The sequence below is a fragment of the Mercenaria mercenaria genome, unplaced genomic scaffold (assembly GCF_021730395.1).
Source record: "Mercenaria mercenaria strain notata unplaced genomic scaffold, MADL_Memer_1 contig_4704, whole genome shotgun sequence".
Lineage (NCBI taxonomy): Eukaryota > Metazoa > Mollusca > Bivalvia > Venerida > Veneridae > Mercenaria > Mercenaria mercenaria.
The window spans coordinates 1-18,027 of record NW_026462953.1 but is presented as its reverse complement, the minus strand read 5'-3'; the positions used below and the strand labels follow the sequence as shown (position 1 = coordinate 18,027).

The window sequence follows — 18,027 nt, the reverse complement described above, 5'->3', positions numbered from 1 at the left end:
GTCAGTTAGTTTGGGGTCTTTCAGAAATACACTATTATCATGATCAGCAGTGTTATAGAATTCAACGTTTTGTTTGATCCAGATAATTTGCATTAATGCAGAAGAGATAAATTATAGTCTAGCTCTTTGCTTTTTAGCCTGCCTCAGCTCAATAAGGAGAGTGCAAATCTGATTTGCAGAGTCATGAGTTTCTGGTCGAGGGTTATGTTCTCTGTGACAGTATGATAGAAGACATTGTAGCTTAATATTATTTGTCTTCCACCTCTGACTCACGTGGAGTAGTGGCAGTTACTTGCAGAGAGGAGCACTCGAATACTGTTGAAAAATGGTGCTAAACCCAAACAAACTTTGATTTTTGAATACAATATTTTTTATAAAGATGAATTAAGTATTTATAGAATAAGATACAGTAAAGTTTTGTTAGCAGAGAATTAACTAAATAAACTTCCTAAACAGCTGCAGTAAAGAGAAAAGTTAAGGAGTTCTATTTTCTTTTGATCAATCTGTGCATAGTTAGGGCATAAATTTCTTTCATTGTTAATTTTGTTTTGACATGCTTTTTAATGTATAAAGTTGGCCATTGCTTTCTTAGGTATATTTTGCTTTTGTTCTGTTTAACCGGTGTAAGTCAAATGCATGCTAGTTACTTGTATGTTTCTTGGACTACATGCAACTAAAAATATAGTCGGGTCATTTCATTCCATAGACATGTCAGATTAGAATGAAAATAAAAATTATGTTTCCATATCAATTGTGATTTTGTAAATGCAACTGTTATTTCTTTGTCAGTGATTACTATTGGCAGAAAATGCTTCATACATTGTGAAATTAGTCTGTAACATAAAGGATTACCACTGGATTTTAAATTACTAATTTGTTTTGTTACCAGAGCACCGGTGAAGAAGTTGCGGTCAAGGTGTTTAGCCAAGCTGGACATATGCGACCTCACGATGTCCAGATGAGAGAGTTTGAGGTGATGACCAAACTGAAACACAAAAATATTGTACCCATGCTGGCTATTGAAGACGAGGCAAGTTGAATTATTTTAACTGACAATTAGCGTTTAGGTGACTTTAAAAGATAAATAATATATGTAATGTAAAACAGCAAGCATTAATGATTAAAATGTTATCTTAAATTGAAACTGAGTTTTCATGCTGCTGCCGTCCATCCATTCGGATAACAACTGCAGTTTTCTAGAGATCTGGCCCAAACTCAAAGAAATGTTCCACACTAAGAATGTTTTCAAGGGAGTTGTGGCCCTTTGAAATCTTGCAGGGTTGTAATGATACAAGCATCCTGCAGTTTTTAAAGGATTTGGCTCAAACACTGTAGAAAGTGACTGAATGTACCATGCTCATTATAGGAGTTATGGCCTTTTGAAATCTTACAAAATGCAAGGTACTACTGAAAGTTGGTTTGTCTGGTTTACTCCGCTTCCATTTTGCAAGGGATCTAGCCCAAACTTACAGAAATGAATCACAGAAATGAAATGAACTTTAGAATAATGTCAGGGAATATGTGAACCATGCTCAGTTGAAGAGTTACGGCCCTCTAAAATTTTACAAAACACTGTATTTTGCAATAAGGATAAATCTATTAACAGTTTTCTAGGGACTTAGCGCAAACAGAAATTGTTGTATTATGATAATCCATAATAAATATAATATATTTGTTAAAAAAACAAGATAAAATACTTTTATTATTCTATTTCAGCAAAGCACAAGAAATAAAGTAATTGTAATGCAACTAACAGAACATGGCTCCCTGTTTAATATGTTAGAAGATCCTAAACACGCATATGGTCTCCCAGAGGAAGAGTTCCTCATTGTTTTTGAACATGTCAGTAAGTATTAGACACTATCCCAAGTGTTCAGTTTTTTTGTATGACCACACCTCATTTTTCCTCCATAACATTTCTTCGTAATTCAATTTTAACATTGTATATTGATGTGAAGTGCTATCATGTAAGCTGAAAACTGGTGAAATGTCAGGAAAAAGTCTTAGAACCTGTAGAACAGGCCAGAGGATGATTAACCTTTAGCATGATGGCGGCATGTGGTTCTCCCTTTGCAACCAGTGCAGACCAAGTAAATTTTCAGTGAACACCCCTTTGAATAATAAGTGGTACTACCCAAGTTGAATGATGGCCCAGTCCATTTTAGAAATGTAGCAGGGTAAAGGTTAACATGGAGCAGCATGTGACGCTGCTTTTAGATTGGCTAAAAGAAAGTAGAGTAATTGATTTCCAGACTTAATTGAAAAATTAACAATTAATACAAACTGTTAGACATGTTTCATGATTTTGATTTGTTTAAAATTACGGCAAAAAAATGTTTATATGGTGATTGTATTTATACATGATTTTAAAGTAAGAAAATTTTTATTTACATATTACTGTCTCATAAATGTATATAACATCAGTCCTGACTTTTTGTGTAAAAATTACAGCTGCCGGAATGAAGTACATGAGAGATAATGGTATAGTGCACCGGGACATTAAACCCGGTAATATCCTCCGATACATCGGCGAGGACGGAAGGTAAACAAATACTTTTAAAATTTGTATTGAATCATTAAAATTACTAATTAAGTAGAATTTGGTCCACCAAAAATTATCAGTAGTGAAACCTTCCACTTGCCTATCTTAAGAAGGAGGTGGCAAGTGCAATCCCTTTTTACTTCGTAAATTGATCTATGTAAAATTTGTAAAGAAATAGCATTAAAAACGGCCTTTGAAATGAGGTACAAACCTGTGAACAAAGGCCGGCCAAGGGAGAGGGGAGAAATGGCCTTTGTTCACAGATGACCTTTGTTCGGAGGTCAACTTGGGTCATTAGTTCTATTGCCTTTAATCCGTTTCAGTGTTGATATTTAAGGTGTATAATAGAGTACATGATGTTCTTAATCATTTTAAGTCCATGTTACAGTGGCACACAGACTTGGTCATTATCATCATCATCATCATCATCATCATCATCATCATCATGACTTTGATAGTCTATTGGATATTAGGGATATTAAGGATATTTGAACCACAGGGCATAATTCATCAAGGATGCATGATGTATAGAAAGATATAAAGGAATTCATTTGTCATTAAATGTTAAATGTATTCTCAGATAATTCAATTTTCATATTTTCATATACATTTATCAACTTCAGTACAGCAATACAAACTGAAAACATGAAATTAACAATCGTTGTAAGTAAAAGTAATGGTAGCACACAAACTTGGTCATCATCATCATCATCATTCATCATTATGTTTGATCTAATATATATGACTAAGAGTTTATATATTACATGTTAAATGCATTTCTCAGAAAATGTGACAGTCACACAAATTTTAAGACCTTCACATATGACATACATGTAACCCGAAATGTTCAGCGTTTGGCAAAGAAGTCACTGATCTTACTTTGCTTAGTGTTCCCTACAAGTTTTTGGCTTGTGATAATGTCCTCGGCATCAACAAATGTACCAAGAAGATTTTCATTTCCATGGGCTACTGCATACTTTTTAAGTTTTTCAATCATTTCCAAGCACTCATTTGTAGAACACACATTATCTTCTTGTTCTTGAAGCTGATCATCCTCACAGTCAGATGTTTCATCACTGACCTGCTCTTTCATTTCCGAAAGCAACTCAGTAGCAGGCCTGTCCCAGTCCTTCATTTCAGAATCACATGTTTTGAACTCCTTGTCAATATTCAACAATTCCATAAAATCACAATCGAACAACTGTCGAGCCATTACATGAAGCGCTATTGGATAGTTATCATCCTCCTCTTCATCACTCTCTGAATCGTTCAACACTGTGCATTCACTTTCACTTTCAACACTGTTTAACTGAAATCCACACTTCGCGAAACACTTAACAATGGTGCTTATTTCAACTTCTTTAAATGCACGTGCAACCCAGTAAATTGCATCCAGCACACTTATATCTTTCAACAGATCAAATCCACTTTTTCCCTGCTTAAGTTCCATTTGACTGATCACGTACTGTAGTTGTTTCTTCCTGTACTTGAGTTTCATTGCCTGAATTATTCCTTGGTCCATTGGTTGGCATAGAGATGTTGTATTTGCTGGTAAGAACTTAACACTGACATTTTTGAGATTAACCTGAGGATGGGATGGTGCATTGTCCACAAAAAGAAGCACTTTTCTACCTTTCATTTGTCTGTCAAACCAGTGTAGCCATTCTTCAAAGATTTCGCCAGTCATCCAGGCTTTCTTGTTAGATTTGTACATTACCGGCAGACGATCCTGTTTGATACCACTGAAACACCTTGGATTTTTCGACTTCCCGATAACCAACGGTTTGATCTTTTCCCCTGAAATGTAAAAAATAAACGAAATCAAGCAACTGTTGTCTGTGATTCAAAAAAAAAATAAAAATTAAAGGATGCGAAATGCGCTGTCAACTTTTGCATTCATTTTTAGACATGAAAAAATCCGAAAAGTCCCATTAAATAAATATACGCCCTGCTGTCCACTTTCCCATAAAGAAAAAAAGAAATAAATAATTCACCGACCAACTACCGTAAATTGTTAAGCATGAATACAAACAAATATTTTTGTCACCTTAAAGAAGTACGGAAATGTGTAGCCGTGAAACACGCCAGTGCATTGTTGTTTAAAGGCGTTTCAGTTATGTAGGCCTATGTTTTTTGTTGTCCCAAGAAATGAAAATCTATCAAATTGTTGGGGTGAATCAAGCCAAATATTTGTTAACAGGTAATAATTAAGCAGTGAGAGACAACAGTGGTTTCTATTTCAATGGGAGCAAAAAATGCTGCCCAGCTGCAGAGTGAATGTGATGAACTTCAGTCATTTTTAGTATTTTACTTCCGGAATATCCGAACATGCTCGTTCGAAATATAGACATTTTTTCTAAGACTGTACAGTCAGTAAAAATGATTTCACCGTTGGTCAACCCAACTTGTATCAATTATGCAAAATAGACACGTGCAATCCATTTACCTTCTAATGTATTATCTATCAAGGGAATGTCAAATCAGTCATTTTGTGCAACCGTAATTAAATCCGCAACAAGCAACATGGATTACTTCCCTTAGATGTGCGTGATACACTGTCCAATTTACAAGTTCAGTGAAATTCGTTAATCGAATGAAAAGAGAAGCAGACCTAACTAACGAAAAAATCATTACCTGTCATGCTAGCACACAAGGCCACAGTCAGACGTTCTTTTGACCGTTTGCAGCCCGAGCAATCCTCGCCTTTCTTGAAATACGTGGACTTAGTCGAATCCCGATAGGAAAGGCCGGTCTCGTCCATATTAAAGATGTTCTCTGGTTCATACCCTTCGCACAACGATGGTAACTTGTCTTTCCAGTCTTGCACAACAGTTTTGTCTACATCACCGCGCTCACCAGACATTGTCTTAAACACAATATTGTTCCGTTTAAGGAAACTTTCCAGCCATCCGTTTGATGCTTTAAAGTCATTTACACCTAAATCCTGCGCATATTTCAGTGCTCTTTCTTTCAGAAGCGGACCTGACACATTAATTCTACGTCCAATGGCATCATTAAACCATTTCAAACACAAGTCATTAATGTCCTCATAAGTGGTTGCCCGGCGCGGTCGTTTATACTCCATGTTAACATTATTTTCAAACTCGTCCATAATTTCGCGTTTTCGTTTCAGAATTCCATGAATTTGTGTCCTGCCAACACCAACTTGTTCTGCAATAGCCCTGCCACTTTTACCACTTTCACTAAGTCTTATAACTTCCACGCGTTTTTCTAACGTAAGAAAGTTCCGTTTCGACATTTTTCTATGATAAGTAAGCACTTAATTTAGTAACGTTTGACTGGTATTTTGAACACAATTCGAATGAGAGATATTAACATAATGAATATATTTTATGAAATTGCTCATTTATTACAAGCACTTCACCGTTCATTAAAAAGTGTGAAAAACTGCAGGTGTACCAAGAGCGGTAAACAATGTACAAACAACTCAATTATCAACCATATTATCGATTGCAGAACGTGTTCAACAATCGATCAAAAACAATCAATAACACCGATTGCTCTTTATGTCGTTAATAAGGGGGGCAGTTGCCAATTTAGCACCTCTTTATCAAGACTTTGAAGTTTGACCGCTGATTAGGGAAAATTATGAGCGGGAAAATTATGAGCGGCCGACGCATGAAAAAAATGACCGTTGTTCAGAGTAATTAGCGTCTATGGGAAGGACTTTGGCTGGCCGCTGGCCGCGGTCGGCAGGTGGCCGCTATTCACGGCCTTTTTATGACTATATTTCGACGGGGGGAAATCTGGTTGCCCGTTGTCGACAGGTGGCCGCTACTTACAGGTGGCCGTTAGCACAGTTTTGACTGTATTTTCAGAAACTGAAAAAAAAACACCTTTTTTATTGTGCATTTATTTAGCTGAAACAGTTGTGTTTTAAATTTTTTGTTACTGACCTTCAGTTTCAAAAATGATTTAAAAATTCTTTGGATCACTGCAGTTGTAATGTGAAGAGTTTAAAAATTGATACCTGATAATGCTCAGTAAACACTGATAAGCAAGGGCAAATGATATTATAGCAATAACATTGTGTGATTTGTACCACCAAGTACTTAATTGTGGTTGTTATCTCTTTTAAACTTGACAAATTTACAAACAAAATGAAGTGTGCTCTCACCTTTCATGGATATATATTTTTTGGGGGGTAAACATCTGGGCCCAGGTATTTATCAATACATTCATCACAACATTCAGTCTAAATCGTTGTCCTTGGAAACTGGAGTACAAAATATTTAATTTGTAACTGTAAAATCATTAATATTCATGGGGGACTAATTTTCATGGATTTCGTGGTTCAGTCAATTCTCGAAATTTAATCCCAACAAACAAGTAAGATTTTCATTTATTTTGTGTTCAAAAGTTGAAATCCGCAAATTCATATCCCCACGAAATTGCCGTTTTGACCAAAACCACGAAATTAAATGATTTTACAGTATCTCTATAAGACTAATTGAAAAAATCAAAACAAATTTATTTTTTGCTGTTATGCAACTAATTATAAAATAGGTAAAATTTGGAAAGAACTATTGAGAAGAAACAAAGGGAAAAGATTTTTTATACATGGACAAAGATCAAAATATCTTTCACTCATGAAAATATTGCATCAGATTTCTAGTGTTCATTCAGTGTTCCTCTATGTGCTGTTGAAATATTAGCCATTTGTAGTGTCATTACAAGTTGAGCTCATTTAGAAATGGATTTTTAACATCTTAATTTCATAATTAAAATGTTGCTAAGTAAAGCCCTGGTTAAGAGGTAAGATTAAAATGTAAAAAAAAATGTCCCTTCAAAATCCTGTTTGTTATCAGTTAATCTAAATGTTCATCAGAAAGGGAACAGTTTTACCTATTACTTTTCAAAGAGTTGGCATGCAGATTGTTTTACTGTCCATTTCTGCAGAGAACTTTAATCCAGGAACTTCAATACCTGAAGGTGAAATACCTTGGCCAAGTGCTTACTTGCTTTCTTCCAGTTACTTGCCATTTACCATTGTGGGTACAATCCTCAATGGAGAAACTTTTTTTTTCTTTTGAGGTCTTCCAGCTGAGCACACATATGCCCAGATAATTGCCCAGAGGAGCACCTGGGGCTGTCCTCAGTCATTTTAAGCTAGAATATTACAGTTTGATTAGAATTGAAAACAAAGTTTTCTTCGCTATATCAAAAAAGTGAACTGCCAGGGATTGCTTGTTTAAAGAATTCAGTATTGAGATTTTGAAAGAACTTCTAGTTACCTTTGTGTGTTCAAGCCCAGCTTAGGTAATTGTGTGGGGAAGTCATACAGTAGCTTGTTGAAAGACCAGTGCTTCTAACCTGATGCCCACCGTTTCTGAAAAAAAAATGGCTAGTAGGACTCCAGAGGTGTTCCTCTAACATTAAAGCTGCAAAGTTGCTGTGTCTGTGTGATGTAAGGCCCCTCCCCCAACCCAAACCCCATCACTCACCCTGAACAAAAATATTAAAACTGATGAGATGAAGCTTGTCTGCTGAAAATCTTAACAACAGTCATTTCTGAAGATTGCTGAAATTTGAAAATTTAATTTAAAAACAAAAACAAAAACAGCTTGTTTGTGATCATTATTTTTATATGTCTACTTTCAGATCAATCTACAAACTGACAGATTTTGGTGCTGCTAAACAATTAGACCATGAGGAGGAACAGTTTATGTCTCTGTATGGGACAGAGGAATACCTGGTATGACATGCTTCCTTCTTGTAGAAACAGATCTCATCTCACACCTTAACTTCATCTGACCTTCTCTATATGTAGTCAAGATGTCACAGTTTTCTCCTGAGAAAAAGGGATGTTAGATACTATCTACAATTTGATACAAACAACGTTTAGTTCCAATGTATTTGTCCTCCACCTCTGATACCTGTTGCGAAGTTGTGAGTTTCAAGCAGAGATCATGTAAGTACTGGTATGAAATCCAGGAATTTTGTTAGGCACTGTATTAGAAACAAAATACTCCTAAAGAATAAAGAATGAAATGCAAAAAAAAAACAACCACGAAAAACAAATGAGCCGTGCCATGGGAAAACCAACATAGTGGCTTTGCGACCAGCATGGATCCAGACCAGCCTGTGCATCCGCGCAGTCTGGTCAGGATCCATGCTGTTCGCTTTTAAAGCCTATTGGAATTGGAGAAACTGTTAGCGAACAACATGGATCCTGACCAGACTGCGCGGATGCACAGGCTGGTCTGGATCCATGCTGGTCGCAAACCCACTATGTTAGTTTTCTCATGGCGCGGCTCAAATCATTTACATTTAATCTCTGTTACTCAGAGCCTGATCTGGTAAAACCTTAAGATTGCAAAAGTCAACATAAATTGCTAAATATTTATTTAGTTGTTCAGAGATCTATCCTGAAGTCTTTTATCTACTGTATGATTATTTTTCCAAGATGTTAAAGGTCATTGCATGAATTCAGATATATAACTTGCTCAGGTGCTTCAAAAAAGTATTTAATTTCTAATATTGCATATTAGATAATGTTCCCTTCATGAAGTCTAAACAGGTGCAACTAAATCAAAATATGTTTGATGTATGTTAAATGCAACTTGAGAAACTGTGAAAGAGGTATGAACCATAATTTGATATCTCATTGTGGGTTTCTCACCTGGCCTTTGGATTGTTTACCTACAGTACTCAAGTACATCATAGAAATGTATCACATTTGTTACAAAAAAAACACACACATAAAAAAAACACTACCTGCATATATTTTTTTAGGTAGTTGACTGTTTAACGCCCCATGTGGTTCTGGGACGATCTGTGTATGAAAAGAATTGGAACCACTGCCTTACCCTTGCATGATCGTAAGAGGCGACTAATAGGGTCTTAACACTTGGTTTTGCTGTAACTCTGTAATTCCAGCAGGTGTGCAAGTTTTGATTCCATACCTCATGTTTTTATTTCGATGTAAATGAGATGTGAAACCAAAATTTGTAGTCCTGTTTGGCGCCATATAACCTATACTGTGTTGGTGTGCCGTAAAACCCAATAAAAAAAAATAGTTACAACAGCAATGACATTTTGGTGTCCTCAGGCAGCTCTGATTTCTTAAGGATCAATTTGTGGTTAGTTAGGATTAAATAATTACTGTTAACTTGAAGTGAATTGCTGGTGTCATTTTCTAAATTCAGGCATAATGGTTGTTGCGCTAGATACAGTGTGCAATATTTCTAAATTGAAATAGAATAGCAGACTGACACTTTTTTCCTTCAATTTCAATTGATTTTTGTTGAAAGGAGAATAAATTAGAACATTATAAAATCATTATAACTTCTCATAAGTAGTCCTGTTGGTCTTATGGTAGTTCTGCATGTTCAGTAAACAGGAAGTGATGTCATAATGTCATTTATCAAAAAAACATAGAATAAAGCTTGATCCAGCATAGGGAAATAAAAGTCAGTCTACAAATAAGTGGCAAAATATGTGGTGATATATAAAAACGTCAACTTGACTAACTTTCTACAGATAAAATGTTAGTATAAAAATATTGCAGCACCATAGCCACAAGTGTTAGTATTTGTGCCCCCCTTCGAAGAAGGAGGGGTATATTGTTTTGCAGATGTCGGTTGGTTGGTCGGTGTGAATGCCGGTCAGTATGTAGACTAATCTGTTTCCGGATGATAACTCAAGAACGCTTAACTATTAACAGTGAAACTATTTCCGGATGATAACTTGAAAATGCTTGGGTCTAGGGTCATCAAAGTTGATAGGGAGGTTTGTCATGACCAGCAAATGATCCCAATTGATTTTGAGGTCAGTAGGTCAAAGGTCAAGGTCACAGCGACCTGAAACAGTTAAATGGTTTCCGAATGGTAACTCGAGAACGCTTGGGCCTATGATCATGAAAGTTGATAGGGAGATTAATCATGACCAGCAGATGACCCCTATTGTTTTTGAGGTCAGTAGATCAGAGGTCAAGGTCACAGTGACCCTGAACAGTTAAACCGTTACCAGACGATAACTTGAGAACGCTTGGGCCTAGGATCACAAACTCACAAGGTAAGTTGATCATGGTCAGCAGATGACCACTATTGATTTTGAAGTCAGTAGGTCAAAGGTCAAGGTCACAGTGATCCAGAACAGTTAAATGGTTTCCAGATGCTTAGGCCTATGATCATGAAAGTTGATAGGGAGATTAATCATGACCAGCAGATGACCCCTATTGATTTTGAGGTCAAAGGTCAAGGTCACATTGACCAAGAACAGTAGAACTTTTGTGTACAGCAACCAAATAATTTCTGTTTTATTTGCAATTACTGAATGCATCAAGGGGCATTTCGTGTTCTACGAGCTCTTGTTAAATATTGCAGCACTGTAGCCACACTGAAGCGAAAATTTAAGGAGCCAAAAAAAAAAAAAAAAAAAAAAAACGAAGTAGGCTAATCACACTGATGAAAAATGTAGTTAAAAAAGTATAAAAAAAACATATATTAATCTCATTAGAATATAACAGAATATCATTTGCCTCATGACATCATTGAGGCAAGGTGAGGCAGAAATCCTAGCAGTCATATCAATTGATAGCCCTGCCAGGGCCCCCACCCCTCCCACCCAAGTTGGCTAAGAAGTGACCTATACTCATCAAAGTTGCACCCAATTATTTATTGCTATTATCAAATTTGAACCCTAAAATGCACCAGAGGCCACTATTTCATACCAATATTTCAAAATTTTCCAGGAAAAGTGCCCCCTGACACCACTAAAATGAGGGTGGGGGGAAACCCCCTTCCATACCTCAAAATTTAGACCAAAAAATGCACCAGAGGCCACCATTTCTTACCTGTATTTAAAAATTTTCCTGGAAAAGAGCCCCCTGACCCCACTAAAATGAGGACCCCCTCCCATACCTTAAAATCTAGACCAAAAAATGCACTAATGGCCACCATTTCATACCTATATTTAAATTTTTTCCAGGGCGAGAGCCTCCTGACCCCCTAACATGAGGGGGTTCCCCCTACAGTACCTCAAAATTTAGAGACAAAATTTAGCATCATAGGCCACCATTTGGTATCTGTATTTCAAAATTTTCCAGAAATAGTGCCCCGACCCACTATTTTGAGGGGGAAACCCCCTCCAAAATCTTAAAATTTAGACAAAAAAATGCACCAGATGTCACCATTTCATACCTGTATTTCAAACATTTCTAGGGGAGAATGTTAAATTAGACATTACAACCCTGCGATAGCTTTATTATCCCTAGCTGAAGGTTGAGTGATATAGATTTGGCACTGTCTGTCAGGCCGTACATCCATGTTTTTGTCATCTATCCATCTGTCAGAAATTGAAAATTATAGGGTGATGGTACATGCTTATCTATTATTAAATATCTTTTAATATATAGTCTCCTCATTCAAAAAACAACCTGTTCAGTGGAGGATATAAATTCCTTGAATATGCTTGTTAATATTTGACATGGTACCCCTTATGACTGACTCAGCAAGAAGAATGTTAGTTAATTTTGCATGAGAAAAATGCAAGCTTCATGAAATGCTCCGGTTTGTGCGGATTCCCAGGTCCATTTATATCCTATTATTATGTAAAGCACCAATACAAGGGACTTGTATCCGAAAGAATGATTGTAATTTTAGTTAAAGGTGTGAGGGTTCGAAGCTGGGGACACCTGGTTCAAAGTCACTGCTCTTTCCACAAAACTACTGTAACCATTTTTGCAATGGCCAGAGCATAATTTGAATTAACCATGTTGTGGGCATGTTTTGAGTCTTGTTTATCTATTCCGCAGCATCCAGACATGTATGAGAGAGCAGTTTTGAGAACTCCTGATCGCAGACAGTTTACATCGAAAGTAGATTTATGGAGTATGGGTGTAACGTTTTTCCATGTGGCAACGGGCCAGTTACCATTCAAGCCATATGGAGGCAGGAGAAACAGACAAAAAATGTATGTTTATAATACTTTGTGATCATATTCAGGGTCCTTATTTATTGAAATTTAAGGTCAATTTTAGACTGCTTAATTAAATTTCTGTACTGCCTTTGTTGAATTTGGTAAGATTGTAATAAAACTTTACATGAATGTGCATCCTAGATCTACAGACAGCTTAGCAAGTTTCAGTAGTACAACTAGGATATGATCTTGGTTTTTATTCATCATTGTTCTTGAAAGTCTGAAATATAGTTTTAGTTTCAATAACGGCAAATATTCAATTTCTGTATAGTATATTTTTACCATTGAAATTCTGCTGAGCTATCAGCTGGTGATTGCACTCTCTTGTGCATAGTTACATCGGTTCTTTGTCAGTCTAACAATGACAGAGCAAAAAGAAATATAAAGTTCTACCAGGTAAGCATAATTTTCAGATGAAAAATGTTGAATATGGAACCAGCTGAAATGTACTCTTGAAAAGCTGAATGGGTTAAACTTTTGCACTAGAACAATGTGGTATTCCCCATACATCCATTGTTAGTGCAAGGATTATAGTACTGTTCTTGAATCCTCATGATAGTTACTGAAATGTTTTACATCTGAAAAGTTCACAGACTAGAGATATATTGAATATGTACAAAGGGAAGCAATCAGTAACTTTTTTCTTAGTCTGTGCCATTTACTGAATTAACTTTTTGTCAATTTAAGTCTGTGTTTAACTTATTCAGACAAAAAAATGGTAATATACTCGTTGCAGTCCAAAATTTAGTGTATAGCTGAAGAGAAAATTTGATTCTTTATGCAAAATTGCAAGTGACATTGTGTTATATGTAACATGTTCACCTCTCTTATAGTGGTCCGTGTATTGACCATTATACTGTTATACAGGTTTGAAATTACACGCCACAAAGAAAGTGGGGTTATAATGGGAGTCCAGCATACTGAAGGAGGCAATATAGAATGGAGTAAAGAACTACCAAAAACTTGCAGGCTTTCTGAGTAAGTATTTAATGTTTTGGGCAGGTCAGTATGCAATATAATGCTTGTAACCTTGTGTTTTCATAATTGTCCTGAAAAGAGGTCTAGTGGCCATAGGTCAGTACAACTGTCAAAAATCTATTATGAGGTCATTTTGTAATGTGTAATCTTCTGATCAATACCTCCTGTCTAGAAGAACCATCACAGTGACATAAACGTATCGAAGTAAAAATCCACGACCACACAATGAAAACCATTGTGAAAAGCCAAGTTTGTTAACAGTTTATAACCTGCATAGCGTTCTTACTGATATTGTGGTAGTTCTGTTAAAATTACATGTTGTGAGAAAAAAAGGCTGTATTGGACTGGGCAATTTTATGAAACATCTGGTATTGCTGAATCAGTTCAGTCTTGGCAAGTAAGGTTTTATTCTGGTATAGGCTTGAAAGACTGTAGTAAGGCTGAATTAATTGTATACATGTGAAGTTTGTCTAAATTCTGCCAAATTTGGCGTTTTCTATATTTTTACTATCAATTTACAAAGATTTTACAGTAGATTTGAATATAATAAAGTAAATTATGATTAAAATTTGGTGGGATAGCTACAATGGAAAGAAAACATATGTCAAAATAAAGATATGTTTCCTTGACACTCTAGTTGAAAGATATGGCAGATGGAGTATGCCCCCTTTGAAGAAGAAGTATATATCAGTTCTGATCAATAACTTAAGAAAGCTTGGGCCTATACTAGTAGTTGTCAAACATTATAGGATGATTATCTGTGATCAGTAGATGACCTTTTTAGCTCATCTGAAATTTGAAAAAAATAAAGATGAGTTATTGTCATCACTTGATCGGTGTCGGCGTCGGTGTCGGTGTCAGCGTTGCCTGGTTAAGTTTTATGTTTAGGTCAGCTTTTCTCCTAAACTATCAAAGGTATTGCTTTGAAACTTGCAACACTTGTTCACCATCAATAGCTGACCCTGTACATCAAGAAACATAACTCCATCCTGCTTTTTTCAAGAATAATTGCCCCTTTTGGACTTAGAAAATCAGATTTATGTTTAGGTCAGCTTTTGTCATAAACTATCAAAGTTATTGCTTTAAAACTTGCAACACTTGTTCACCATCATAAGCTGACCATGTTCAGCAAGAAACATAACTCTGTCTTGCTTTTTGCAAGAATTATAGCCCCTTTTGGACTTAGAAAAATATCAATTTTATTGGTTAAGTTTTATGTTTAGGTAAACTTTTCTCCTAAACTATCAAAGCTATTGCTTTGAAACTTGCAACAGTTATTTGCCATCATAAGCTGACTCTGTACATCAAAAAACATAACTCCATCCTGCTTTTTGCAAGAATTATGGCCCTTTTGGACTTAGAAAATCATGGGTAGGAAAATTTTTCTGTTATACAAAAAAATCAGATGAGCGTCAGCACCCGCAAGGCGGTGCTCTTGTTTGTTTTTGGGTCAATGTATCAAAGGTCAAGTTTACAATGAATGGTAAAAAAAAACACTGTGAGAATTTTTTCTGATGTTATGTAATAAAAGTCTTATTGAATGGCTTGCTGGTTAGTAAGTGTGCGCTATTTACATTAAGTATTAATGATGATAGCTGGTGCTTCTGTGGTAAATTTTATCCAATTACATACCAAAAAGCAATGAACCATGAAGGGCTGGAACAATTGATCTCTTGAACCAATTTCTATGGTCTTCTTGTGCAAACAAAGTTGGACTCGTATTATTTCATGTGTTGATGTATGCGTTGCGTATAAATATGCATTAATATTTGTTTTGAATGCAAGAACATGTTCTCTCCATTTCATTTGTACAACTGTCTTATATTTTCAGTGGATTAAAGCTTCTCATCACACCAATATTTGCTCGTCTTCTGGAATCTGATCCTGCTAAAGTGTGGAACTTTGACGCTTGTTTTAGAGAAATTGACTCTATAATAAAAAAGAAAGTGATAAATGTATTCAGTCCACACACTTGGAATAGTCTCAAAGTGTATATAAAAAGTGAAAACAAGTAAGTAAATCTCTTCCGTTTTGAGCAGGAATGTTGTAAATTGATAAGGGAAAACTAGGTCTTGTATTTAGAAGTTACATAAAAAAGAAGAAAAAACATTAATCTTTGCTGCAGACTGGTGCTGTTGCAGTATAGTTTTAGCCTGCTTGTGTGGCATATTCTACAACTCTGTCCTGGATGTTTCTGATGGGAATCTAGAAGATTTTCTTCGATGTATATACCAAAAGAGGACTTGCATATAAAAGATGTTCAATTTTTGACACAAACATAACAACTGCTCAGTAGTTAACGAAGCTCCCAAGTATTATGTAAGCCCAGACAAATACTGCTGATAACTAAAGAAATCTTAACATTGTACAAAAAAGTTGTTTACGTCAATCAATATCAATATCAATACATGTAATTACTATCTGCATCCTTGATGACATCCACTAGATACTTGCCTGTTTAGCCTGGTTGTCTTTTGAGCCGATATGACGTTCTTAGCTATGACATACATGTAATAATCGTGACATATGAACTGTGATTTTGTGGCATGATAATGTCACAGTTTCAGTCTTTCTTTTGTAACCTTTAGCCAGCTGCTGGAAAGTGATTCTGCCTTTGCGACCAGTGCAGACCAAAATCAGGCTAATCATGGTCTACACAGTTTGCTATCAGTCAGTAAATTTTCAGTGAACATCCCTTCGAATATGAAATGGTATTGCCCAAATTGAATGATAGACCAGTCCATTTTAGAAATTTAGCAGAGTAAGGGTTAATAAGAAAATTGATTGGGTTGTGTTAGAATACCAGATAAGAATTCCTTTATTTTAATTTTATTAGCTAACTTGTTTGTAGGTGACAATTTGAAATTTTTTAAATTATATATTTGATTTAGTGCAAAACTTTTGAATAAGTTGTGCTAACAGAAGAATTAAACGTCATATAATGTGATAATATTTCAGTCTCACGACTCTGCAAGAGTTAATAGCAGAGCAGACAGAAATTGATGCACCTAGTCAGCTACTGATATTTGATGGTCAACAGTTAAAAGATCATGTTCAGGCAATGTTACCAATATCAAGTTATCCAAAGGGAATCACGGAGACGAACCCAATATTTGTCTACAATAAGAACATGGACGATTTTGCGAGATTCCCTGTACCAAACATAAGTAAGTGTTGTATTTTTGCTAAAGGACAAAAATCTATGGCAGTCAAAATATAAAGGGAATAATTCTTTTACTTCAGTCATTATCTCACCTAACATTCCAACTGAGATTATTGTTACACATGACTCTGGATTTATCATGATTTCAAATAGAATTATCATTTGAACCTGCACAGAATCTGTAGTAATCTTCAGTATGTCTTTGAGTGTAATCAACCACCTGCGGTGGCCTAATGGATAAGACACCTGTGAAACAATTTGAAAATGAAGGGTTCGAGTATAATCAGAAGCGGGTCTTGTTATTGACAGAATAGTGGAGGAGCCACCAGCTTGATACCTGTCATTAAAAAGTAGGAGCCAGGAAGTAATGCTGCTCATTGTAGGTGTCTCTTAAGCCAAATTTGGTTGATCCTTTCAGTAGGGGTGACACTATTTTGCTAACAATGATATTATTACTATAGCATCTTGATACAGGACTTGAAATATTTTTAGAATATTATTAATGTTTACAATACAGTCAAACCTGTCTGTGAAGATCACGGTTAGGAAATGAAACTTTAAAAAAATGGTCTTTGTTGATGGGTGGTCTCTCAAAACAGAGGATTTCATTATTTTGAGTCCAATAGGAAAAGAAAATAGTGGCCTTTATAAGAAGGTTGTATAGTAGTGGCCTTAATTCAGAGGTGGTGTTTAGCTCCGGTTTGGCTGTATTCAAGCTATGCTAATGTAAAAAGCCTACTTGTCATTTCCAATAATTTCAGGAGATTTCCCTCGTTTCACTTCAAGTTTGACAGCAGATGACTACGCTATAGCCAAAATGTGTTCAGCAATCTCGTGTTACATTCTCAAAGAAGTGGACTTATATTGTAATAAACAGGAACTCATCAGACGTGCAGTTCACATGTATATGTAAGTTCACTTTACTTGTCATTACATGTATTATGTAAGTTCACTTTAATTTAATCATTAGAAGTGACATGTTTGGAACATGTTAGTGGTACTGTTTCTGCTATACTTTGAGGAAAAAATCTAAAATAATGAATTTAAGGAAATGATAGGAAATGAAATCTCTGCATAAAAAGTGCTACTGTGAGGATCATAATGAGGTTCTTGTTCAGAAGTTTTTATTCTAGAAAGATCAGTTAACAAGACATTGGTCTAAGGGGAAAGATATAAATGTGTTGGCACGAGTTGTTTAGTTGTTTAAAGTAGTATGTAATTCATCAAAAAATGTATACTAACATACTTTGAAATACATTCAATGGGCATAAAATTTTATGGATTTGGCCAAAACAACAGTTTTGTACAAACATAAATGCAGTGATTTCAAATGTAAAAGAAAGCATAATTGTAAAAATGAAATTATTTATCATTATTCTTGGATATGGGGTTAAATAGGAGT

General features: G+C 35.6%; 2 protein-coding genes across 2 annotated transcripts in view; one reads left to right on the top strand and one right to left on the bottom strand.

The window, feature by feature from the left end:
* LOC123529751 (serine/threonine-protein kinase TBK1-like) overlaps nt 1-17,534 on the top strand; it is a gene marked incomplete at its 3' end in the record, with an annotated part of 66,921 nt that extends 49,387 nt beyond the window's left edge. Inside the window, exons 3-11 of the mRNA XM_053535314.1 lie at nt 890-1,030; nt 1,717-1,846; nt 2,452-2,542; nt 8,165-8,258; nt 12,321-12,478; nt 13,352-13,462; nt 15,294-15,473; nt 16,421-16,629; nt 17,387-17,534. Coding sequence (XP_053391289.1) covers nt 890-1,030; nt 1,717-1,846; nt 2,452-2,542; nt 8,165-8,258; nt 12,321-12,478; nt 13,352-13,462; nt 15,294-15,473; nt 16,421-16,629; nt 17,387-17,534 — 1,262 coding nt within the window. The remainder of the gene's footprint in view (nt 1-889; nt 1,031-1,716; nt 1,847-2,451; nt 2,543-8,164; nt 8,259-12,320; nt 12,479-13,351; nt 13,463-15,293; nt 15,474-16,420; nt 16,630-17,386) is intronic.
* On the bottom strand, nt 3,084-5,077 carry LOC123529754 (tigger transposable element-derived protein 4-like). Its single transcript, XM_053535315.1, has 2 exons — nt 4,989-5,077; nt 3,084-4,339 (listed from the first exon to the last, which is right to left on the bottom strand). Exon 2 carries the CDS (start codon nt 4,254-4,256, stop codon nt 3,390-3,392), a length of 867 nt encoding a protein of 288 aa, XP_053391290.1. The 5' UTR covers nt 4,257-4,339; nt 4,989-5,077; the 3' UTR covers nt 3,084-3,389.
* Nucleotides 17,535-18,027: the final 493 nt, after the last annotated feature.

What these genes read in the sequence shown, in the direction of transcription:
- LOC123529754 (XM_053535315.1), bottom strand. Translation starts at nt 4,256, where the DNA reads ATGTACAAATCTAACAAGAAAGCCTGGATGACTGGCGAAATCTTTGAA.